General features: G+C 37.9%; 1 protein-coding gene across 1 annotated transcript in view; it reads right to left on the bottom strand.

Moving 5' to 3' along the window:
- LRP2 (LDL receptor related protein 2) overlaps nt 1–26784 on the bottom strand; it is a 194750-nt gene that overhangs the window by 92709 nt on the left and 75257 nt on the right. The window contains exons 16-31 of the mRNA XM_032401234.1: nt 25781–25921; nt 23900–24103; nt 17143–17335; nt 15162–15287; nt 13956–14086; nt 11287–11424; nt 10636–10917; nt 9159–9398; nt 7899–8018; nt 7676–7792; nt 5552–5929; nt 5081–5095; nt 4103–4351; nt 2463–2674; nt 1527–1711; nt 155–383 (exon numbers count right to left, since the gene is read on the bottom strand). Coding sequence (XP_032257125.1) covers nt 155–383; nt 1527–1711; nt 2463–2674; nt 4103–4351; nt 5081–5095; nt 5552–5929; nt 7676–7792; nt 7899–8018; nt 9159–9398; nt 10636–10917; nt 11287–11424; nt 13956–14086; nt 15162–15287; nt 17143–17335; nt 23900–24103; nt 25781–25921 — 2960 coding nt within the window. The remainder of the gene's footprint in view (nt 1–154; nt 384–1526; nt 1712–2462; nt 2675–4102; nt 4352–5080; nt 5096–5551; nt 5930–7675; nt 7793–7898; nt 8019–9158; nt 9399–10635; nt 10918–11286; nt 11425–13955; nt 14087–15161; nt 15288–17142; nt 17336–23899; nt 24104–25780; nt 25922–26784) is intronic.

The following is a 26784-nucleotide window of genomic DNA, read 5'->3' as shown; positions in this document are numbered from 1 at the left end:
GATGGATTGACCCTCACTCCTGTTGCCACTTCCCGGATTGACCTTGTAATGTCTAAGACACAATAATCAATTTCTTAGTTTTCTTGTTACTGTATGTGCTTTTGACTAAGCCACTCTTGTGGGTTCAGTTTAGTTTTCCTCAATACCAACTTACCAAATCACTGGCTATCACCTGCCTCCGATGCTGTCCATTATAATCACAATAGTCTATGTAATCAAGATAGGAATCTATAAAGTAGAGCAGTCTGTTGGGGTAGTCAATAGTTATGCCACTGGGCCAGAAAATCTTCTCCTGGACAATGACAATGCGCAGACTGCCATCCATGCTGGCTCGCTCAATACGAGGGTGATGGCCCCAGTCAGACCAGAACATCACATGGTCACTGTGAAAAGAAATTCATCACCAATTGGAAAGGATATAGTTCAATCTGAAAATAACTGCCATTTTAAGACGACATCATCTTTATGTTTCGCTTAAAATAAATCATCTCCAGTTCAGAATGTCTGTACAGAGCTTATTATTTCCTCTGAGTGTCCCAAAGTAAAACTGTAATCATAATGCAGTCATAAGCCATCTGGGTGTTTCTAAAATGTTCATAAAACATGCAGAACATTATGACAATGAAATGTCCCAATGCCTATTCATGTTTCTGTACAATCCACAAATAGTTCATCTAGAAAAATCCATCTGGCCTTGTTTATCTACCCTGTCATTTTTTAAGATAAGAGAGTCACTTGTTCATCATTAGAGATCCATCATAAATTTCACTGGTGTGTAATACTTTACAATATCTAGGAAGTCTTCATTGCCATTGAGCATAATTTGCCTAACTCATGATCCTACAGAAAAGAATCTAAGTTAGAGAATTTTAAGTAAATTCAAGGAAAGAAGCCATCCAAGGTTTCAAAGCATCTGGGAGAATTTCTCCTTCCCTTCAGGACCAGCAGGCAAACATTTTCTTCCCTACATGACATAAAAGGGAACCCTAATAAACAACATGAAACTAAAGCAGGAAAATCTTGCTTTTTTTGTTGTTGTATAACCATGAAATATCAAAGTTACAAACTGGCCCATCTATGGAATACTATTGTGTACATTCGTTAGAGACCTAATTATATAAATCTATAACAATCAGTTCAATAATTATATTACCAAGCTAATGAATCAATGAGTTACAAACTGGCCCATCTATGGAATACTATTGTGTACATTCATTAGAGACCTAATTATGTAATTCTGTAACAATCAGTTCAATAATTGTGTTACCAAGCTAATGAATCAATGAATCATAACGAATCAACGTGTTCTTAAAGTGAACAACCAAGTGCTCTCATGCACTATATGAAGAAGACTAAAAAGATAAAGGATGGATACCAATAACACCTGGTTGGTTACCATTTCTATAGAGATGTTTAAACAAAGTTTCATTTCAAATTTTGAGACATGCGTATCAGCCACATCAGGTTACTACTGTTTTTCCCTCATAACCGTGTCACAGCAGTATCATTAAAAAAAAAAGTCTTACCTAATTCTGGGATCTAATGCTAGTCCCCTTGGATTTGATACATTCTTACTAATCAGCACAGTCCTGTGGCTACCATCCAGTTTAGATACTTCAATTGTTTCCAGGGCATAGTCTGTCCAGTAAAGATTGCGACCTACCCAATCTACCACAATACTTTCAGTCATAGTCACACCACTGTTAAGTATCTAAAGACAAAAGTGAATAAAAAGTGAATTCTAAAGACAATAAATGCAAACACTGAAATTATATGAAAATCTAGAATAAAACAACTAAACCTGTCCTATGATTGCTTGTGAGGATGAGAAAATTTTGTCTTCCGCATAGCTAACCACCAAATCAACAGTAGGGCTTTCCAGGAAAAATATACTACATTTCGTAGAACTGAATACTCTAGGATACCTCTACTGTTTAAAGTTTTTGCATTTAAACAAAAGCTCCATCCATTCGCTAAACTGGCAACCCTACGAAACTATAAAATGTTCACATGCCAAAATAATATCTTTACTGATTAAATGCCAACAATTATAAAATAAAGTCCTAAGGGGCAGAGGAAACATAACCACTAAGGGTCAAGAAACTGAAACTGTGGGAGATGGACTGAGAAACCTAACTAGATTAAAGCTAAGGAAAAACAACCCCTAACTCCCCTGTATTTTCCTCTGCTCTCATCCACTAGGAAAAAGAAAATTGTGAAGTCTCGGCATCATGTGACCTGGAATTCAGAATCATGGATCTGCCTTCAGAGGCCACATTCTTATCTAAAACACCCATGTATTGGGAGTTACGAACTTCCAGGCCTCTTGGGTGCAATGTGGCCCAGAGGGGAATATGAGAGCTACCCAGGATGAGGTAGGACCTGTTCTCCCTGGTGAATAAGAGTATTAGACCCAAGACAGGGGGACTAGTCAGGCCAAATATCAACAGAAATGTACTTACTACTCTTCTGTCTGTTCCATTTTGAAACGCACTCCAGATTTTACCCTGACTTCCATCAGACCAAAAGACACGACCACTGATTGAATCAAAATCAAGAGCTACAATGTGAGAACCATTCCGGACAACTGAATAGATATTGTGAACCTGGGAGGTGATATTGTCAGCAACAATCTGGTTCTGACTTGCCACAAGCAGCAACAGACTTTCAGATCCTGTCCAAGAAGAAAATACAAAAATGTCAATGAACGTGGGAGAAACCACAATTAAAACATCTCTTAAATATTTGATGCAATACTTTTTTTAAAAAAAGATTTTATTTATTTATTTGACAGAGGGAGACACAGCGAGAGAGGGAACACAAGTAGGGGGAGTGGGGGAGGGAGAAGCAGGGAGCCCGATGTGGGGCTCGATCCCAGGACCCTGGGATCATGACCTGAGCTGAAGGCAGACGCTTAATGACTGAGCCACCCAGCCGCCCCTTGATGCAATACTTTTGATAACAGAAGGAAGATTTAACTCCAAATTATAGTACTAGGGAAAACAAACAAAAGTCCCTATAAAAAGAATTTATTCATTTCATGTTCATCTTAATAGTTAGCTGATTTTCTTGAGTATTTATTAATATAAGCTTTTTCCAAAATAGCTTTCTTCCTTTAATTATACTCCAATGTTCGTCTCACTATCAATCTGGAGCGAACTATACTTGCATTTTTCCAGTTACTATTTGTTATTTTTGTACTTACTTTTGAATATTGCTTATCTTCCTTCCTACAATGTAGGCTTCCTAATAATGGAAATTAATTCTTTTTGTTTTGCAGCTGTGGCAGAGACTTTTAATTACTTCTCAATATCCCCTCCCTCTCCACTTCCTTTTTAGTAATAAATGATGCCAAGTTTTAGCATGGCACACAGCCTTCACCCCCAACTTTATCCCCTGGACTGTCTACCATCCACACTCCTACTTGAAAAAGACAGGAACTGTCTATTTTGTGTTACCCATCTTTATTTGGTCACTTTTGAAGCAGTCAAATCAATATCTTAATACATAGTATAATCACCTTCACATTATAGAAACTGAATTAATATTGGTTGAATTGAGTCAATTAAGCATTGTATGAAGATGCTTAAATGTGATACAGAAATCATTTTTAAATAATACAAAAACCATTGCTATTATTTTAAATAGAAAATCATCTATTTATGCTTAAACCTCTATTTTCCAAAATATGTCAAGATCTTTATGAGTATTCACTTATTTAATCCTCATAACAAATTGAGGTTTAAGGAGGTTACATAACCCGGGGCGCCTGGGTGGCTCAATTGGTTAAGCAACTGCCTTCGGCTCAGGTCATGATCCTGGAGTCCCGGGATCAAGTCCCGCATCGGGCTCCCTGCTCAGCGAGGAGCCTGCTTCTCCCTCTGACCCTTCCCCCTCTCATGTGCTCTCTCTCATTCTCGCTCTCTCAAATAAATAAATAAAATCTTTAAAAAAAAAAAAAAGGAGGTTACATAACCCATCCAGGATTCAAGTCCGTTTGACTCCAATGTTGTCAAATGCCTGCATGCAACATTTGATCTTAAACTCTGGAGTGTACTGTTATACTGGCTGGAGTTAGTTCACTTTCAAGTTCAGTCATTACCTGTAACTTTGCAAGTCCTTCTGTCAGTGTCTAACGTGTATTCGTCATCACACCAGCACCGGAAAGAACCTCTCGTATTGAAACAATGCTGGCTACAAAAGCCTGGGACATCACATTCGTCTATGTCTTCACAGGTCTTAGAATCATTGGCAAGCAGGTATCCTGATGGACACAGGCATTGAGCCCCAAAGGGCCCCTGAACACACTGGTGAGTACAACCACCATTGGAATCTAAGCAGCTATCCTGGTCTAGAATAAAGAAAGAGAATCACAAAGGGGAAAAGTCAGGAATCTTTGCTTTTTTGGTTCACTCTATTGTAATATTTGTCATACAATCTGATGCTACCTTAAACGTAATACCCAGGTAAGAACTAAGAGCAGCATTCACTTGGATGAGCTCCATAGGCTCATCAGTGTCTGCTCTAATTTGCTCAGGGACTTACTGTCCTTCACAATCACAGGACTGAAACCGCTTTCTTCACTATAACCCTCTATTATAACTCCATTCAGTGCTGTGAGAGAAACTGAGGACATATTGCTGGCATCAGGAAACACAACTGTCATTGATAAAGCATGCAAAGAGACTTAAATGACTTCCCACTTGCTTCCTGACATTCTTCCACCTATAGAGAAATGGAAGACAAGACTTTGACATTCAACAGCAAGGGCTAGAAGATCTATGAAAGTGAATAAATGGAAAGGGAAAGGCAACTGGAACACTAGAGGGCACAGATCCACCAGCATGCCACCATTCCTTCCTTTCAGGGCCAAAACAGCAATGCCTGAAGCCACCCAAAGTCACTTCATATGCCTGGGATGCAAATGCCCTCTAGTGCCATGTATACTCTAACTTATTTTTCAGAGTCATGATATGAAACATGCTCCAGAGGGGGAAGTCAGTCAAAATGATTAGAATATTTTCAGCACAAACATAACCCATTTAAAATCATAAGAATCTAAAATATTTTGCGATCATACCTGGCCGGGGTTCATCTGAGAGTGAGCATTGATTAAAGAGGAAAGAAAGAAAGGACAGCAATTAGGATTACATGCCAATCAAAGGATTTTAATCACAGCAAACACAAATCCCCGGACTTCATTTGTTTTGTGGCAAGTTCTGATTGAAATTAGAAAATACTGAAGTTAGAAAACCTTAGGACCACAGTCCCCCCCAAAAAATTGACAATCTAATGGCCTCATTTTGTCTCATTTTTCTAAAAAATAAGTAAAAACACAGAACCAAGTGCAAAGGATTTAATGAGAAATATCATCCAGTGGTGATTTATTTGAATTCCAGGATGCTTATCCCTACACAGATTTGAACTCATAGAGGAACCAAAATCCCTTCCTTACAGCTACATGGTGACTGAGACAATGGTGATGCACACAGCAGGCCACTGTGTGCTCAGAATGAATTTAAGGCCATTAAACTGTGGTCAGGAAACTTACTGCAAAGTGGGGATTCATCTGTCCCATTGGGGCAGTCAAAGATGCCATCACACACTGCACTCAGATTCACACAGATGCTATGGCCAGGGCAATTCCATTGCCAACTGGGACAGTGAAAGGCCTGCGTGGGGCAGTCCTTCTCATCACTCAGATCCCTGCAGTCATTGTCCCCATCACAGAGCCAATCTCTGAGGATGCAGTTTCCATTTTCACACAGGAAATGAGATGGAGGGCAGGTCCTGGGGGCACAGCCATGGTGCTCATCAGATCCAAAGATGCAGTCTTGATGCCCATCACACTCCCAGCTCTTCGGGATGCAGACACCATCTGCTTGGCACTGAAATTCATCTGGATGGCACATACCGGGAGGCCTCGTTGCTAAGAGAAATGCATGAGGGAGATGGGCTTGTGAATGCAATTCATAATCCTTCTTATGTAACTCCTAGATTCACAGGAAATGATTTTGGATCAAGGGTACGTTTAAGAGAATGACTATGACAAATTTAATATTAAAATCTAAAATAACATGTGGTAAAGAAAAATCTTTATACGTGTCTGACAAGTCCCTGGGTCAAAAGAAAATTCTGTTTCCTATGTTTTTAATGTTCATTCAATTACAGATTAAATAAAATTTATCTGCCTCTTTATTAAATAATCACCAGTGCATTTCAATAGAGCTTAAACAGCCATTAATTTGTTACTTTGAATTCATGTGTTTAATATCATATATTTGGGTGTTATTAATTTTCCCTCAAGCAAACTATACCCAATGAAACCAGCACACATTAAGTAAACAAAAGGTGACAGTAAATCCTTACTTCTTCGTAAACTTTCCACTATTCATTGAGCAATCCTGGATAGATAAGAGTTGCTTCCCTATCTCACAGGGGTAAACCCAAGCTTCCTCCCAGGGGCCTTGTAAGGCAACAGCAAGTCAGTGGCAATTGGCAGTTTAACCACAAACTATCACAGAAGAATTCCATACTTTCAACACGAACCAGGAAAATCAATGATTAAGAATTTCTGGGTGTTGTAAACATCTATAAAGTATTAAGCATTTTATTTGACTTTTCTTTTTATCCATAGATTTAAATACTTTTTTTCTGATTAGGGAGGAAAATTAATAAAAACCTACTTTTTATGATCCAAAACACCATTAATTCTAACAAATGATCACCTTACTAACAATCTTTTAAAGTCTAAAATCCATTTAACACAAAAAGTGAGCAAGAAGAGATCCCATCTACCATAGGTCTCCAGCCCATGGAGATTATAGATCCATCAGATTTATATTCCATGAAGTGCTCCTTGAATCCTATGACTAGAAAGAATTTCTTTTCTGTGAAACTCAATTGAATTTTATCTGTACCATTTCTAAGGCCCTTATAACTGTGTACTTTGCTTCAGTTATCTCTTAGGTTATATAATTTTTCTTACTTTAAGGAACATCTTAGCAGATATTCAACAAATAATAGTTGAAGTGAATTCATTCAAGTCAATAGCAAATACCACTTCACACCGTATCTATACCATGATTTGATCTCTCTATTGAGATTTAAAAGAAACCATTAAGACAACTTTATGTATAAGAAGCCTCAAAAACTTGAAACCCACTAATTTGGGATATCCTAGGAAAAATTAATAGTAAAAACAAAAATACCTAAGAATATTTAACCTACCTAAGGGACCATTGGAAAGTGCCCATTTATACAATCACTGGATTCACAAATTATAAGTCATTATTTGGAAATACCTAGTCAACTTTATGTTCAATACCGCATTCCTTTGATAATAGTTTGTAATTCAGGCTGTCTTCCCTCCAAAGTTTATCCAAATTAGAGAAGACCTGCAGTAATATCAATGCTAGTAAAACTGAAACATGCAGGGGCACCTGGGTGGCTCAGTCGGTTAAGCATTCAACTCTTGATTTCAGCTCAGGTCAAGATCTCAGGGTCCTGAGACCCAGCCCCTGTGCTGGGCTCCGCCCTCAGCATGGAGTCTGCCTGAGATTCTCTCTCTCCCTCTCCCTCTGCCTCTGCCACTCCCCTTGCTCGCACTCTCCCTCCCCCCAAAATGAATAAAATCTTTTAAGGAAAATGAAACATGCAGATATATGGTACTTACGACAGTCTATCTCATCAGAGTGATCACTGCAGTCAAAAACACCATCACAATGATATATGTTACTAATACACCGACCCTCACTGGCACATTTGAATTGAGAAGCAGTGCAATTAATTACTAAGAATGAAAAAAAAAAAGCATTAGAAATTAGCTCAAGGAGAAAACCACTAAACACTGAGATTATTTTTAAACATCATGAATAAAAATAAAGCAATCTACTTACCACAACCAGCTTCATCAGATCCATCAACACAGTCCTTGTCCCCATCACAGACAAAAGATAGGTCAATACATCGATGATCAGGACAACGAAACTGACTAGGTAGGCATGCCTCTGTAAGTTCTAATGTCATTCAAAAACAAAACCAAGTAACAGTTTATTTCTTGTTCAGTGTGTACCAGAGCCAAACTGCAAAACGCTAAGGAGATACACAAGTCATCTCATTTGTACGTGTGTTCAAAATTCCTTCAAATCGGCCACACTGACAAAGTCAGCCCAGCAAGAGCACGCAAAGCCAGGACAGTTTTTGGAAAGAGGAATAAAAAGATTGTATGTGAGAGTCAGAATCTGTGACTACACTTTGAAAAACAGACTATGCTTTCATAGTGAGCATCATGAACTTGGACTGGACTACACCTCAGGATTATTATTGAAGTCTGTGACTCTAAAGCTAAGCAATGGAACCCAACTAGGCATCATGGTCGGCATGACTCACATGCCTAGCAGCAACAGTATACAGACAGATCACAACCGCATTTAATCCAAAGTCTAAGCAGAACAATTAATTCTAGAAACCAGGGTCCCACCCTGCTGAAGAGACATAGCCTTAGAGTCAGATGTGCTGGCCGCCCCATCCACAACATGAAGCTGTATTAAATATAGACTCACAGAATGTGAAAGCTAGAAGAGGTCTTAAAGTCCAAATGCTACGGAGGAAAGTGACTTGCCTAGTCATGCAACCAGGACTAGGCCTTCATCCAGGGAACTCCACCCTAAACCATTATTACAGACACAAAAACAAACAATAACCTAAAGGAAATCAGAACTAGCAAGATGAAAAGCAGGCAGACAGTACTAATGGAAATTTAATTTTCCATGCCTCTGTATTTTATCCCCTCTTTGCTTCTATGAAACGAAAAGAAAAACCAGTAGCCAAATGTCCGGATCATTTATATGATTCAGAAAAAAACAAATTTGCCTTAAATATATGAGAAGTCAGTGGAGGAATTTTCTCCCCAGTTTGTGTCTGGATGTTAGACCTCAGAGACAGTCCTTGTTTTGCATCCATAGGATTAACTCAGTGCTCAGGAGGAGTCTATGCTTCTTGTGTCTTTGCTCTTATAAGCCTATGGATATGGGAATTGACGGATGGAACAGATGTGACTACGATACGATGAAAATTGTGTGAGCCTTAGAGGAAAGTGTGAGAGGCCCACTGATTGTTCAAATCTATTCACTAGGCTGACCAACCACGAGACTTACGGCAGTTCTTTTCATCAGATCCATCTGCACAATCATTATCTGTGTCGCAGAGCCAGCTCCTTGGGATACACAGATGATTACCACAGGTGAAGAAGGAAGCAGGGCAGGAAGTGGGTGCTTGGGAGGGACAGTTCTGCTCATCACTGCCATCCACACAGTCGTACTGCTTGTCACACCTCCAGTGTGCAGGGATGCACTCTCCGTGGCCACAGGTGAACGCTGAAGGTGCACAGGAATTATCTACAACGAAAACAAACTGGTCACGAAGACATTTGTTTTTACAGCCTATTAAATGAGTTCTTACCTTGTAAAGGCCCAGTTCTTATTTTTCAATAGGAGCAATGTATAAAATAAGAAGAGTATGTTGGCTAACTGAACTTAATAAAAAAAAAAAAGAAGAAATGTGCAAGTCATTCTCATCATCATCATCATCACTAGCGGACATTTCTTTAGCAATTATCATATACCAGGTATTTTTCTAAATGCTTCACATATTTTTTTTCTCTCTTAATCCTCACAAGAACGCTGTGAAGTATATAGAATTATCTGCATTTTACAGATGAGGAAACTGAGGCTTTGAGAGATTTAGGAATCTGCCCCATATTCAATCTCTAGTTGGTATGATCTGAGGCCCATCCCTTACTTCTAAGCTAGTTCCTCTAATCACAATTTCACACTTAGAGAAACCTTTAAAATGTGCCATTTGAAAAATGCAAATTGATAAAATATTTGGGTAAAAATGTGTACTTTTAGAAACAGAAAGATAATAGACCAAAGAGAAAATTTTAGAAATTTCAGAAAAGTACAAGTGGGCACTTTTATTTTCAAATCTGACCCTCTTCTTTCTCTCCAAAAAGACAGGTTATTATTACTATTGATCTCACCTTGGTAGAGATTTCTTAGATTTCAATTGTTCTTTACCTATTTTTTTTTTAATTTTAATGGAATGCTTTTGTTTTCTGCAATAGCATTCATTAGGCCCCAGACTTTATAGACTGGATTACCATTGAAACAAAAATATAAATGTTAAGACCACCATTTCACCCCTATTTTACTCCAAAGTGGGGGAAAGGGAATACAGCACATGGATTTTCAAATGCAATTATTCCAAGTACCTATTCTGAAATACTATTCTCTCAGATACTAAAGATTATATAACCTATTTATTTTGATATGACTTTTTGAGGTCCTTGCCAAGATGTCATGACTGTATTGGTGATCCAAACAGCCAATGTCAGAGAAAAAATACTGTTAGTGAATATAGTCCAGATCAATAGTAGAAATCATTGGTAACATTATCTATTAATGATATTTATTATCTAGCTTCCTAAAGCCTTGGGGTACATATTAAAAATCTGAAATTCTAAAAGATTTTTTCACAAAGAGATACCCCAACCTTTAAAAAAAAAAAAAAAAAGGCCCACCTCTCTCTGTTCTACTCATCGCAAAAAGTATCTTCTGTGTGTAAGTTACTTACTGAATTGGCCACATAGGAGCTCGTCACTGTTATCATGACAGTCGTCTACTCCATCACAGTGGTAGTTACTGGGCACACATCTGCCATTGCTACAGGGAAAGGAAAAGGAGCCACACTGCTCCATGGGTGGTTCACGGGACGGGTCTTCCTGGCATGTCAAGTGATTAGAAGTCAAACTCATTCCATACGGGCAGCCACACACGCGCTGGAAATTCGGCACTGGGAAGCAGAAGTGGCTGCAATCGCCGTTTGGATGTGTGGGTCGATTACAGTAGTTAGAACCTGAAAAAGCAATGCCTGAGGTGAGTTATGGTCATTTCCACTGGGTTGATCATAGGTTTAGTTTGTGAAGGAAAACAAATAGGAAAAGAACATTCAGACCCAACACTACAAAGTAGCTTCTTTCTGGAAATCAACATGCCAAATATAACATTCAGTTTAAGCACAGAAAAAGTCCTTAAAATGTGTTTTTCCCAACAATACTTTTAGGGTTAACAGAATTGAACAGATTATAAGTCTTACATTATTTAACTATCTGGGTGACAGGAATGTATAACAATCAGGAGCTATACTAAATCATTAAGTACTAAAGAGAAAAGAAGCCACCATGTTAAATAAATACAAACATATGAAAGAACGTGGCAATCTCACCAATCTGAGTGTTGGCATCGTATGACTTCACATGCATTATATTAGTGATACCACTTCGGATAACCCTCATGTCTCCACCATCCGTTTTCCTGACTCGAACGATAGCACCCAGTCTCCAGTCAGTAAAAAATACATGGTCTAAGAAGAAACACCAGTGATCAGCATTTTCATCACAACTCACTTATAAATCATTTTGGAAAATGCAATAGGCTTGAAACACTTCTTGCAAATGTGAGAAGATTTTCCCATAAATATCTGTAATATGTTTCTGTAATCATTTTCTGCAACTTGTTACTCTCTAGGAATGACTCTTCACAAGGCGAAAGCAATATATTTAATGATACCAGGGTTCCGGTTCAGGCAGGCGTGTATGGAGTATTGCGATGGCATTTAATAGCCATTAGGTTTAGACTTCCATAGCTAAAAATAAAATTTTGGATTATTTGACAGAGCATTAGATGTGCCTCATATGACTGAGTTCTCAGCCCAGCTAAAGCACTAAACTTCTGAGTGCTTACAGGCAAATAGTTAACTGTGTGAGGGTTCTTTTTTTTTTTTTTTTAGTAGAATTAAGGAAATAGACTAAATCTCTAAGCTCCCTTTCAGATCAACCATTCTATATATCCCATGTCTTAACTGAAGACACTAATTTTTTTTTTTTTTACACTCAACTTTACTAGGAAGCTGTTGAGAAGGAAAAGTACAGATCTAGTGCAAAAAGGAACTTTTGCTGTAGCTCTGGAGATCAATAAAATTATCCACAGATGTGTGTCTACCCCTACAGCTGTAGTCATATTCCATGAAGTTCAAAATAGTAAGACAGAGGCATCATAAGATTCTGAACTTCAAAAATCTAGTCTTGTTCACTTTACACTAGCTACCGAAGCAGGGAAGTGAACATATACGTTTTTAATAGAATCAGTGGATTTTTCTCTTTAACAATACTTTAACTAAAATTCCCAGCTAACCAAAAAATGCCTAAAATGCCACAAATTTTATCATTAGACCAGTTTTCCTTATCTGTGGCCTAATCAATGGCTAATCAGTCACTGACTTACTAAATCTTATCTAGACTGAGTCCCACCACTCATGAAGGTATCTTACTATACTTAAAGAATAGATAAGAAGTTCAATAAACCTTTCACTCCTATGTGGTGCACAGATAGTCAAGCAGATCTAGCCTTTCATTAAAAAGAATGATGATTTCTATGGTGTGCAATCAAAGAATTTTCTGTAAGAAATTTACAATGAGGGCACTGTTGAGAGAAACTTATTATTTTCAGAAGTATGCACTAAAATTTTTTTCATACTGATAAAACCAAAAGGTATTGAAACTGCATTTTTGTTCAATCCCAAAGCATTTCATCAAGAGCAGAGAAAATGTAACATTCTTACAATGTTCGGATGTAACAGCAAATGGCTGTCTGACATCATTAATGAAAAGAGTGAATAAACGGGAAGGCATAAAGAGGAAGGGATGAGTATTTATAATTGACTCATCTCATCAAAAATACTACTCTTTAAAGAGCATTTTTAAAATATTTTTAAATACCATGCCCTCCTGCACAGATAAACAGACAGCAGGATGGAACTTGCAATATATTTACTAGCTATTCATTCCACACTATATGTGTGGGAGAAAGTCTTTGATTTACAGTCAGTGTCTAGTCTTTTAAAGCACCTGGCTGATTGATATTCAGAGTAAGAAGTTTCAACCAGGGACACAACTAGCAGCTTGGGAGGGCCTTTGGTGGATCACAAAATGGCATTTCTCTAACTGGACTAACTATGGTTTGTCAAACAGAACCAGGGTAGATTTTAGTCTCTCCTCACCCTTTTGGCCTGGCACTTTTGTGCAGTGCACAAGCTATACAATCATTCACAGAAACCTTATTTTCAAGACTAGACAAACCACCTGTTTCACAAGTGCCAAGCTACATTCTTATTCCCAGCAACTCAACCCACACCACCACACCTCCACTCAAAAGGGAAACTGATACATCAGTGTGAGATCCCTAAGGCTATAGTTTCCCAGAATTCCATGTCCCCAGCAATCCTTCCTAGCAGCAGTAAATTGTTGGAAAGGTTGATGAAGAAACAAGTACATCTTGCTATTTTTCACAAGCCATACTCTAACATTTGTATATAACAATGATGTCAGTTACCCAACGTATGTCTAAAAAGCTTCAGAGCCACTCAGTGACTACGCAGTTGATAAATATTTGTAATAATTTTTCCACAAGGATTCTGAGGACATTCTTACAGAAAACAACAAAACACTACGAGTTACCACAAATGCTCTTGCTGTTTTATTCTTGAAAATGATGAAAGCAGTAGTTTATTATTTCCTTGCGGGATATTTATGTAATAGAGCACCTGGGAAGTTAAATTTTATAATACATGCAATCTACAAAATGCTATACCTATATAAGTTGTCAATTATTATCTAAAAGCATCTAAAAGAAAAAAATACACTTCTAAAAGTGAAATGTTCAGTCAAAAAAAACAAATGTTTTGTCTATACAAAATAGCACCATTTTCATCTTTTGTACTCTAAAGTAACCAACTTTTCTGTAAGTGTGAGATTGTCAAATGAGGATGAGTCTACTGTTAACAACTCGCAGAGTATAGAAACAACACACACACACTTCCACTGCTTCAAAGCATACCTTCAAAGACAGTAAGTCCAAATGGATGAGTCATCTGCTGTATGTGGCCCAGGTTTCTTCTGTCTAAACCATCAAAGGTGCTGTGCTCGATTTTATCAAAAAAGGCATCTACCCAGTACAACCGTAAAGCACTAAAATGATAAAATACTTAGTTATCTGTTATGCAGAAACTAGTAATGCACCCTTTACACTGAGGGCATTCATAAATGGTATGTTCAGTTGAAACATTTATTAAACAAAGTTCTTTAAAAATTAAATTATACTCATTAAAAATGTAATAGTTTTATGCCCCCCCCCAAAGATACAGTACTTTGATAAGTGAGTTTTAATTATTTATCTTAGACAACTTAAAATGGGGGCACCTGAGTGGCTCAGTTGGTTAAGCATCTGCCTTTGGCTCAGGTCATGATCCCAGGGTCCTGGGATCGAGCCCCACATGGGTCTCCCTGCTCAGTGGGGAGTCTGCTTCTCCCTCTCACACTGCCCCTCCCCCCTGCTCATGCTCTCTCTCTCTCTCTCTAATAAATAAATAAAATCTTTAAAGAAAAAGAAAACTTAAAATGTTGTTCTCTTCAAGTAAGGTATTTTATTTTTCTCCTGGTTAAGTCCACAAGTTAAGAAAGCCATGTTTAAAAGGCTAAATACATTTCTTTCGTCTCTCCTATAAACTACTTTGGCATTTCATGTCTGTAAGCTTTTTTACCATTACCTTTTCCTATATTCCTAGATACATCATTAATTTCCTGAGAATTCTTATACTTCAAAATTCTCCCAGAGTGTGTGTGTGTATGTGTGTGTGTGTGTATGCAAATATGCATTTGTTGATTGACACCCAAGATTTCCTATCCTCAAGATGCCCTCTATGAAAATTACACATGACCTGAACTTCATCAAATCCCTATCCTACTTCTACTGGGATGTGGGTCTTGCCTCCTCTATACTTACCTTCCAAAGGTCCTATCCTTCTGCCTCCTCTATCGATTTCCTCAGAATATTCATGAATGCATTAGTTTTCATCCCAGCAGAAGTTGGCAACTATGTTTGTGTTCTTTGTGTCCTTGTATCATTCTATAGCCTTCTCCCAGCACCAATCGATGTAAAAATATCTGAGTGCAAGTAGTACCTGTTTCCTTACTCCATCACATTGTTTCATAATTATTTCACAGTAAGTGGGGAACTCAGTAATTTGGGATGATTCCTACTTACCCCCAATCAATGGCCAACCCATTGGGCCATCCAAGAGTAGTGTTTACTATCGGCAAAAGGTTAGATCCATCACACCATGCTCTCATAATTTTAGCAGGACGGAACCAATCAGTGAAGAATATGTACCTAAAAAAAAAGAGGTAATAAATCAAACATGTTAACACTGGAACAGTATACATGACTTGGAGAGATTTAGCGCAAACTCAGATTTTCCAGAGACTTGCTACAACTAATTTCATTTTCTGTATATGCTATCGGGCTTATACAGAAAAAGTAAAATCTCCTTAATAAGCAGATTCAGATTGAGTATACAACTGATCTAACTCTTATTTTTTTGATCTTTTAATTAAAAGTTTGGTTATCAACATATAACCAAAGTCACAAATACAAATGGCATTAAAATGGGCATCCAGAGGAGAGAACCACTGTGCTAGACCTAGGACCTAAAACTGTTGTCACCAAGTAGATTCTTTAAAAAGACATAATTCGGGTTAGTTTTATGATTCTATTTTTTAAGGAATCCCTATACCCAACATGGAGCTCGAACCTACAACCCCGACACTAAGTCACACGCTCCACCAACTGAGCCAGCCAGGCACCCCTGGGTTACATTTTAAATACTCCAAAGTTGTTCAAATGAAATGATATACTATGAGCAAGAAAACAGATTTTAATCTCTCTTTCCTCTCTGGATTAAACATCTAGGACACACTAGATAGCTCTTCAGTCATCTTCCACAAGGAATTGATCAATTTGCAGGAAAGCATTTCATCTCTGATGAAGAATGCACCCAAATCAACATAACTCTTGTACAATCTCTACCCAAGGCATGTTTTTTTTATTCTGAGGAGTGACAAAAAGAAAAACCTAGGGAAAAAAAAAAATTCTCTTTCATGTGAGCCTTAGAAACTAAAATTAGTCTTTTCCAAAACTAACTTTCTGAAATGTTACTTAATATTCTTTTAAATGAAGGAGTCAGTAGGAAAGGAATTTAACAGCTTTTTCAAAACCAAATGCCAAAGACTTAGTTTAACATAAATTCATTAGAAAATCAACTCTCTACAGGGCAATAAAATTTCTTGTTAATAGTATCACCAGTCCAGTATCACCAGTTTTTAAATGTTTCTTACAATTATTTCACAGGGAGAAAATTTAAATACAAAATAAGCATTCTAGAGGCCTCATACAGAGTTCTTTGACACAAAGGCTCTTGTAGTCAAGTAGGCCTGGAATTTGAATCCTAACTGTTGCTTAACAGGTAGTCTATCTACCTGGCTCACAAACCAGCTTTTGAATTAGACAAGATTATATAAAGTGCTTACTATGTGCCCTCCATGAATTAGGCTTCAGTGAAGTCCCACTCATTTTCTTTCTTTTTTTTTTTATTCCACTCAAGTACAACTACCCAGCTGAGACTTGTTCCAAACAAACATATTAGCTATTAACCATATTTAAATTAGAAAGGTAAGAACCTAAAAAGAATAGTATAAACTGTTCTTTCTTGTCTGACACTACCAATCATGGAATGGTTAAACATGAAACTTATTCTGTAGTCTGAAAGACTTTTTATTCTGAAAACTACTGAATGATTAAGCAAGTTTTGCTAAGCTTTATATCAATACATTAAAGCAGGGAAAGAATTTGAGCCTTTCCTGATAATTCCACTGCACATTCAATCCTTCTCTACTGAATCTGTATCACATTGTTGGTCCTCTTCAATTGTGAAAAAAAAACCCACACTTCAGTGAAAAAAACCCACACTTCAGTGAAGACTGGGAAAGCCGAAACTAAGGAGAAAGTGTTTTCAAGGAGATAAAGTGATTACTTAAGCTTATGCTAAAGGGATAAAATTTAAGGTGATTTCAATTTATATAGTTCAATCTTACATTTGCTGAACTTGCCAAATAACTGTGGCATCACTTTTCCATAACTTTAAAAGACATACAGTTGCAAGCTCTTCAGAAAACATGAACACACTTACCCAGCAATAGGATGAACTACAATTGATCGTGGGTTGTTTAAATTCTGGATTATTGCACGTCTCAATTTATCAGCTAGCCTCATGACACTGATACTCCTGTAAGAAGCGTCTGTCCAATAGAGATTCTTTGAAATCCAGTCAAAAGTCAAACTTTCAACACTTTCCACCCTGTTGGCAGTGAGAATTTCTCTTCCTGTAAGTTGAAATATGGACAAGGTTTAAACTATGCATACTTCATGACATACATTTTCCTACTACTGCATATTTAAATTGTGTCAGAGTTACAGCATATTTCAGTAACCCATATGGAATTCTTTAAAAAAAAAAAAAAAACTAAACTGCCGAGCAACAACATGAGATAAACCTAGAATCTATCCATTCCCAAAAGTTTGGATCTCAAAGAACAGATATGATTCTGATAAACAGAACCAGAAGTGGTATGCCCTACATTTACTCCCTTGTTCAACCTTCCAGGAAAAAAAAAAAAAAAAGAAATTCTCATTGCAGAACATCTGAAGAGAAGATACCTGAGTTCACATATTCACAAACACCACCCACAGACAGCTTTGATAAGCTGACACCACCAGGTACGACTGGCGGGGGCATCTCTGAGGTGTGATGACCCAACCTTCTCATCAACAGCCTTTCAAAAACCTCAACGTTGCCACATTTTAAAAAGACCAGTGAAGATACCAAAAGAAAATCAGAGCTGGGTACAGGAGAAAAAAAGACCTCGTTCCTCTTTGTGAAATTTTTATGTCTTTTCCTCTCTATTTCCTAGTTTTTGCTAAAGAAAATCTGAGTCACAGTAAAAGATAACACTTTTTTTGAAGTAGGAAAATCAATCTTAGTGCTTTTTCCATTCATCTACTTAGTGAATTATAAAGAGAAAGTCCTTTCTGTGCTAGACACCATACTAGAAACTTAGGAAACATAATATTGCTAATAGTATTAATAATAATAGCTTATATTGAATACTAATTATAAGCCAGGAACTGGTCCAAGAATTTTACATGGATTCATTAACCCTTACAATAGTTCAATCAATGTATTATTAGGGGGCACCTGGGTGGCTCAGTCGGTTAAGCATCTGCCTTCGGCTCAGGTCATGATCCCAGGGTTCTGGGATCAAGTCCCGCATCGGACTCCTTGCTCGGTGGGGAGCTTGCTTCTAACTCTGCCTGCAGTTCCCTCTGCTTATGTGCTCTCGCTCTCTCTCAAGTAAATAAATAAAATCTTTAAAAAAAAAAAAAAGGTATTATCAGTATCCCTATTTTGCATATGAGGAAACTGAGTCCTAGAAAAGTGAAGCATCCTGAAAGAAGTGTGGACACTGCCTTCAAGGGATTTATAATGAAGTGAGAGACAGAAGAGGAGGCAATTAGGCCAAGGGGCAAAATCAAAGAGTAACGGGTGTTAGGAGAGAGGTATGCACAGAATGATCTGAAACACAGAGTCCAAATTAATCCTATGGCAAGGTGAAGGTGAGCAAAAGTTTCCCAAAGGAAGCGCTGAATTGGGTGCTACAGGAAAGCAAAGGCTTGGAAGTGAGAGGGAGACAGACTGAGAACTCCACGTTTCAGAGGTTAATGAGTTAACGATAGAGGCTAAAAGAAAGGGAGAAGTTTAGGTAACCACCAGATCCTGGGAGGAATGGGGGCATAAGAGGGGAAGGGAGAGTGGTCATGCTCTATGCTAAGGCAGGAGGTCTGTGAAAAATGGGGTACAGATGCCCACTTAGACCTACTGGTTTTGAGGTGGTGGTGGGATATATGGTGAGATATCCAAAAGGCAGTTGGCATTATGGGACTGAACCTTAGAGAGCTTAGAAGATTTATATCATCAACTGAAGAGCCTTCCCTAATCTTTCCCTCATTCCCCAGATTAGGAGGAAAATCATTCAGTAAATGCCTATCATAAGTCTCCCCACAGCGATTTATAAATCACTATCTAGTTAATCAAAGACACGGAAGGCACAAAGTTATGCAGAAGATGAAGAAGAAGAGAACCAGTGTTGAACATTAGGGAACACAGTTGTTTAGGAAACAAGCAAAAAAGGAAAGACCTGTTAAAGGACACCAGAAAGAATGGCCAAGAAAGAGAAGGAAATGAGACTGGAGGTGACCGCGATGAGAAGGGTTTCAAGTAACATAGTTGGCGAACTGGGATGGAATGAGAAATAAGTGAGAAGTACAAACGTAGAAGTGAGAATAGGAACATGTAGTCCAACCATGAAATGAAGGAGAGAGCAAGCTGTAACTAGAGAGACACATGGACTGGCAGGTGGGTTGAATTTTTAGAATGAGAGATTTGAGCATATCTGAGTTCCCTGAGCGCTTCATTCAGCTGATCTTGACTTTAATCCGATTTCTGACAACTCATTTTCTACACATGTGCTCACCGACACTTCTTCCTCTCCCTGGAAAACAGCAACGTAATACCTCCCTCATCAAAGCATAGAAAGTTTAACCACTGACTATAGAATATTTTAAAAGGTAACTTGCTCAATATGTAGACTTGACATTGACAAAAAGCATGATGAGCATTCCAGTTTAACAAAGCAGAAGGGAGCTGACCTGTGAGACGCCGGTAGGAGACTGAGCCTATGTGGGGCTCGGAGGCCCAAGACTGCCTTTCGGTGAGAACTAAGACTGACTGGAGTTCTCCAAGCTCTGGGGACCTAACTCTGGTCCCCAGAAAAGATGCATTCTGGTTCAAAGTAGAAGACTGACCACACATGTTTTCTCCTCTTCCTTCCAAACTCTTAAAATGACAGTCCAGGGACAGCAGAAAAGAGATTTCCATGGTTTAGAAAACAAAGTGATTGGAGGGGTAGAGGGGGTAGAGAGCTGCAAACTCAGTGCCAGCAGAAGGAAGGACCCCCCCCCCCCCCCCGCCGAACACACACACATACACATACACACACAGAAGCCTCAGTATATTGGCTCTCAGAAGTACCAGGAGAAACGCAGGGGTGAGGAACTAAGGGGCTTAGCTAAAAGTTGGTATCCAGAGCAATTAGACCACCAGGTCCCTCTCAGATCCTGAGCATCTATGCCACTCCCCTCCATCTACCTCTCTAATAGATCAGAGATCGTCTTCTCTGAAGGACCTGATTGCAGAGATGCTGTGGGCTCAAGGATACCACAATGCACATGGGAATACTGGGATGGAACAGAACTGAATACAGGGGGATTGTGTGACTCATTAACTGAAGGGTCCTTGGCCCAGTGTCCTCTTGTACTTCTCCTAGAACACAGACAGCAAGCTACCCTGACCACGTCTTACTCCCCACACCAAGGAGAATGGAGACCTCTACTAATAACAAATGACTAACTCTAGAAAAAGATTTACTAGTATCAATGTTTGGGAGCTCCCCAACAGAAAAGCTGCTTAAGTTCACCAGATGATGAGGCTCATACATACAGACAGACCTTTTGGTAGCTTTTTTAAAGACTTGCCCTTAAAATTAAACAAGAATCACAGAAATTTGAAAAAAGCTTCCATCATGAAAAAAAGGATTGAAATAAAAAAAAAAAAAAAAAGGAACCAGAAGAAAAAGGAAACAGAGGAAGATGAATTTTTTTAATTCCAGTATAGTTGACAGACACTGTTGTATTTCACACGTACAATATAGTGATTCAATAATTTTGTGTATTACTTAGTGCTCATCTAGGTAAGTGTACTCTTAATCCCCTTCACTTATTTTATGCATCCCTCCACCCATCTCTGGTAACCATCAATTTGTTCTCTATAGTTAAGAATCTATTTTTTACTTAGTCTCTTTTTTGTCTTTGTTCATCTATTTCTTAAATTCCACATATGAGTGAATCACATGGTATTTGTCTTTCTCTGACCGGCTTATTTCACCTAACAGTATACTCTCTAGCTCTATCCATGTTGCAAATTGCACAAGGTCATTCTTTTTATAGCTAAATATTATTCCATTGTGTGTGTGTGTGTGTGTATATATAAATATATGTAACATATATATATATATCACATCTTCTTTATCCATTCATCTATTGATGGACACTTGGGCTGTTTCCATAATTTGGCTATTGTAAATAAGGCTGCAACAAATAGGGGTGCATGTATCTTTTCAAATTATTTTTCATTTTTTCATTTTCTTTAGGCAAATATTAGTAGTGGAATTACTGGATCATATGGTATTTCTCTTTTTAATTTTTTGAGGAAATTTCATACTATTTTCCACAGCAGCTGCACCAATTTACATTCCTACCAATAATGCATCAGAGTTCCCTTTTCTCCACATCTTCACCAACATTTGTTATTTCTTGTTTTTTTGATATTAGCCATTCTGACTGGTATCAGGTGATATCTTGTTATAGTTTTGATTTGCGTTTACCTAATGATTATTGATGTTGCACATCTTTTCATGTATCTATAGGTCATTTTGATGTCCCATTTGAGAAAATGTCTATTTGGTTCTTCTGTCCACTTTTTAATTAGATTTTTGTTGTTGTTTTTGTTTTTATTGAGCTAGACTGAGTTCTTTATGTATTTTGGATATTGACCCCCTTATCTAGTATATAGTTTGCAATTATCTTCTCCCATTCTGTAGGCTGTCTTCTCATTTTGTTTTTTTGCTGTGAGAAAAGCGTTTGATGCAGTCTCATTTGTTGATTGTTATTGTTGTTGTTTGTGCTTGACATCGTGTGCAAAAAATTATTGCCAAGACCAGTGTTGATGAACTTCTTCCCTACATTTTCTTCTGGGAGTTTTATGGTATCAGGTATCAGTTTTTTAAGCCTTTGATCTATTTTGGTTAATTTTTTTGTGACTTATGTGAAATAGGGGTCCAATTTCATTGTATTACATGTATTTCTCCAGTTTTCCCAGCACCATTTGTTGAAGAGACTATCCTTTTCCCATTGGTTATTTTTGAATCTCCTCTCAAATATTAGTTGACTATATATGCTGGGGTCTATTTCTGGGCTATTTTCCACTACTTCTGGCCACTCTTCTACGATGTGTCTATTTTTGTGCCCATATCATACCATTTTTATTACTATGGCTTTGTAGTATAGTTTTGTTTTTTTTTTTAATTTGTAGTATAGTTTTAAATCTGGAAGTACGATACCTCCCACCTTGTTCTGTTTCCTCAGGATTGGTCTGGCTATTAAGGGTCTTTTATGGTTCCATACAAATTTTAGGATTGTTTCTTCTATTTCCGTGAGGAATGCCTTTGGTAATTTGATGGGGATTGCACTGAATTTGTAAATGACTTTGGGTAGTATGACCATTTTAACAATATTAATTCTTCCAGTCCATGAACATGGGATATTTTTCCATTTGTTTGTGTCGTCTTCAATTTCTTTCATCTAAGTTTTGTGGTTTTCATTGTACAGATCTTCCACTGTTGGTTAAATTTATTTCTAAATATTTTATTGTTTTTGATGCTATTGTGAATGGAATGGTTTTCTTTATGTCTTTTTTGGATGATTCATCATTTAGTGTAAAAGAAATGCAACTGATTTCTGTAGTTGTGTCCTGCCACTTTATGGAAATTATTAATTCCAAAAGCTCTTGACTGATCCTTTGGGATTTTCTATCTATATATGGGATCATATCATCAGCAAATAACTACTTTTTTATTTCTTCCTTTCTGATTTGGATTCTTTTTACTTCTTTGTCTTGCTTAATTGCTCTAGCTAGGACTTCCAGTACTATATTGAATAGGAGTGGTGACAGAGGGCATCCTTGCCTTGTTCTTGATCTTAGGGGAAATGCCTTCAATTGCTCTCCATTAAGTATAATGTTAGCTGTGTGTATGTTGTACATGGCCTTTATTATACTGAGGTATGTTTCTTTTATACACACTCTGTTAAGAGTTTTTTTATCATGAAAGTATGTTTTATTCTGTCAAATGTTTTTTCTGCATCTATTGAGATGATTATGTGATTTTATCTTTCATTTTACTGATGTGATATGTTACATTTATTGATTTGCATATATTGAACCATCCTTACATCCAGGGATGAATCCCACTTGGTCATAGTGTATAATCCTTTTAATGTGTTCTTGAATTCTGTTTGCAATATCTTGTTGAGAATTCTTGCATCGATATTTATCAGAGGTATTGGTCTATGGTTTTCTTTTCTTATGGTATCCTAATCTGGTTTTGATATCAAAGTAATGCTGGCTTCATAGAATGACTTTGGAAGTATTCCCCCCGTCTGAAAAGAACCAGTATTAATTCCTCTTTCAATGTAAAATTCTCCAGTAGGTTATAAAGTCAAAATACTGAGTTGTGCCATCATTCAGTAAAGTATCCAGTATAAAGTGTGACCATAATTTACCTTCCTGTGATGATTATGAAGATATTAACAGAATCCCAATCAACTGAAAACATAGTAAATCCATATTTCCATATAATTCATGGGTTTTTTTTTTTTTAATTATTATTATTTCAAGCCCCACATCCCTCAAGAGGTGTCATCTGGCTGTTTGAACATGAGGAACACCCTCTAGTCAATTAACCGATTACTGACTTTCATACACTTGACTCTCCTTTTATGTAATGTCAGCTTCTTCAATGTTAATATTTCTCATTGTTAAAAATACACTCTTAAAGGAAGTGTTTGTTTTAACTAAAGTCATGAGAAAAGCAATGGATTTCTTTTCCTGAACTGTAAGTATTTAGCAAGCAAAGTAAGTTCTAGCGAGCAAATTATTAGTATTATTACTAAAAAATGGACAAACCGTGCAAAAAACTTTTTTAATGTATTCTCACCTGTGCCGTTGATATTTTGTTTATAAATCATGTCTTTTGATGTATCTGAAAAGAAGATAGTGTTCTCCTGGGCATCAAAATCAATCCCAACAAAGAAAGAAGGATTTCCTGTCACTGGAACTATGACATCTTCCTGGGCAGACAGGTTGAATGGGATGCCACGAACAGCCACTTCAGATGAGAACATCAGGAACTGCTTAACAGCTGTAGGAAGAAGAACACAATACAACTGGCCACAGCCTGGTTCTTGTCCTCCCTTAATTCCAGAGAAATTATTTAAACAACCATAAAGCACATTTTACAATTCTGAAATAAACATAAAAAACAAATCTGTGGAAAACATTGTTGGAAATAATGGGAAGAGAGGGAAAAAAGCAGCTATGAAGGTGATACAACTATTACAATCTTACTTCTTCTTGGGAAATTTATCCTTAAGATTTATTTGTATAAAACACGGTCCCCTATGATGAATTCTAAAGCAGTATTAACTGAACTGCATAGTAATTCCATCAAAATTCTTGATTGGGATTAACTTTTGTATAGAGATCTATACCAAGAATCCTACTGCAGTTTTTAAGGTATTAAGACTAGTTAAAGAAAAGAATTAAAAGGGGAGCCTGGGTGGCTCAGTCAGTTAAGCAGCTGCCTTCGGCTCAGGTCATGATCCCGGGGTCCTGGGATCGAGCCCCACATCGGGCTCCCTGCTCAGCGGGAAACCTGCTTCTCCCTCTCCCCCTGCCTGCCGCTCTGCCTACTTGTGCTCTCTCTCTCTCTCGTCAAATAAATAAATAAATAAAATCTTTTAAAAAAATTAACAGCAACCAGGTAAGTTATTTAGAAATAAATAAAGGAGGGGAAAATAGAGGAAATAGGGAAAAAGGAGCGATTTTAAAATCAAAGAAGGAGACAGAACAGTATGTCAGGAAATCAAAAAGAGAAATGAAGAAGGTATATCCAAGACAAAGATAAAAATTGCAGGAGTTTAAGAGCAAAATTATTACAGAGTGTAGTGTCAATATAATAGTCAGACACACATGACTTTTTGAACGAGGGTGCTTTTTATCTGAATCTAGGATCACCTACAAAGTGAACAAATTTGTCTCAGTTAGAATTAGAAAATTTACATACCAAGCCCAAAGCAGTACCATCTGGGGAGACAGAATTTGTCAAAGGCATTAAAAAGGAGACTTTTCAAGGGAAGAGAAGAAAACCAAATATTGCAGGATGTGCATTTCATCACCAGCAGAGGTGCGGCAGCAGCCTACTTCTAAGTAGGTGTGTAGAAAACCAAAGAGGAAGAAAAGAAGTGTTTGAGGGAGCTGAATCCCAGAGCACAGAGGCAGATATAAAGAGAAACTCTGAACTGAGAAGTGAAGACCTAGATGAGGAAATGAGCCGCCCCAACACTTAGTTTGCTTTGGGGACACAGCAATAAAGCCAAGTGGGATTGAGGCACAACCACCCCCCTCGAGGGGCAGAAGCAGTGGTCTAGGAGAGGGCAACGAAGGGGACAGGAGGTACTCCCGCATAAAGCGAAGGCTAACATCTAAAGTGGGAAAGGTATACACAGCAGAGAAAACTCAAAATTGTATGGCATTTCAAAAGCATAATTTTAAAAGGAGACAACGATTTCAGGGAGGAGAAAAGGGGAAAGGGAGCCCAAGGAAACCCTAGATGTGCAATTAAAGGCAAGGCCCGAAGAACAGAAATTTACATCTTCAAACCCTGTGTGTAAGGGGAGCAGTGCCTACTGAGGAAGGTGCTCTGTCAGCTACCAAATGCTTATTCACCATGGAGTATGACAGGAAGCTGACCCAGTCCAAAGGCAGCATGTACCGCTATGCTGCCAACCAGAAAGACGGCCCAGAAGTGCTCTCTTACCAACGCAGTGGCGGTTATCCACATCCAGGCTGAAGCCGAGGGTGCACCTGCAGCGGTAACCCAAACCATCATTATCTGTTCTGTGGCTGAGGACACAGACATGTTCACAGCCCCCATTGTTATCTCTGCATGGATTGCTAACTAGAGGAAAAAATACACAGGGTTAAATCTCAGTTAGAGATGTATGATTACCCGAGACATGTGAAACCACTTTGAGCCAGGTACGTGCAACAAAATAACGGGCTCGGAACACAAACACCACTGCTGTTTGCTGCTGTATACGCCCCCATGTAAGCTCTCCCACCTACCCTCAAACTGGTAGTGGCAACACACAGGATTCCCACAGCTGCATAACTCTGGGAGTTCTTCTCCCCAAGGTAATTACGTCTGCTAGCCTCAGTGATTAAAAAGTAACTGCCTCCCCCCACAAAAAAGCTTGAGTGTTATTTTGACCATTCGTAAGATATAATACATTAACTGTAACTCACTGGATGCATGCTTTTTAAGCAAGCCAACTTAAAATCAATGACTCTAAGAGCTAAGTATTATTATCCCAATTTTATAAAAGAGGAAGCCGAAGCTCCAGAAGGTAACACAACTTGCCCAAGATTATTCAGCAACTAAACTAGAAGTCAAATCCAGATCTGATTCCAAAACCCTACAAGCCTGCAATACAAACCAGTTTATACTTCTAAAACCCATTCTCAAAGCTGTGACTCAAAAAGCTTATTGTATACAAGCCTGTCATAGCCAAAAAGGTCACATCTGCTTTGAAAATTGTCTTCGTAGCCTTTGACTTAGTCTTTAAAATTGTCTCTTTACAAAAAATAATAATAAAATAAAATAAAATAAAACTGTCTCTTTACCTTCTCAGGTGGATTGGTTTGGGGAAACAACAAACAAATTAATTTGGATGATGAAATTGGGTAAATTTTTGGTCAAAGGCAAATAGGAATTTAGTAGCTCATGAACTAACCACTCCAAATAGAGACTTCCAAAATGTT

The sequence above is a fragment of the Phoca vitulina genome, unplaced genomic scaffold (genome assembly GCF_004348235.1).
Source record: "Phoca vitulina isolate PV1807 unplaced genomic scaffold, GSC_HSeal_1.0 scaffold1, whole genome shotgun sequence".
Taxonomy (NCBI): Eukaryota; Metazoa; Chordata; class Mammalia; order Carnivora; family Phocidae; genus Phoca; species Phoca vitulina.
Note: the sequence above shows the minus strand (reverse complement) of the source record. Positions and strands in the feature narration are given on the sequence as shown.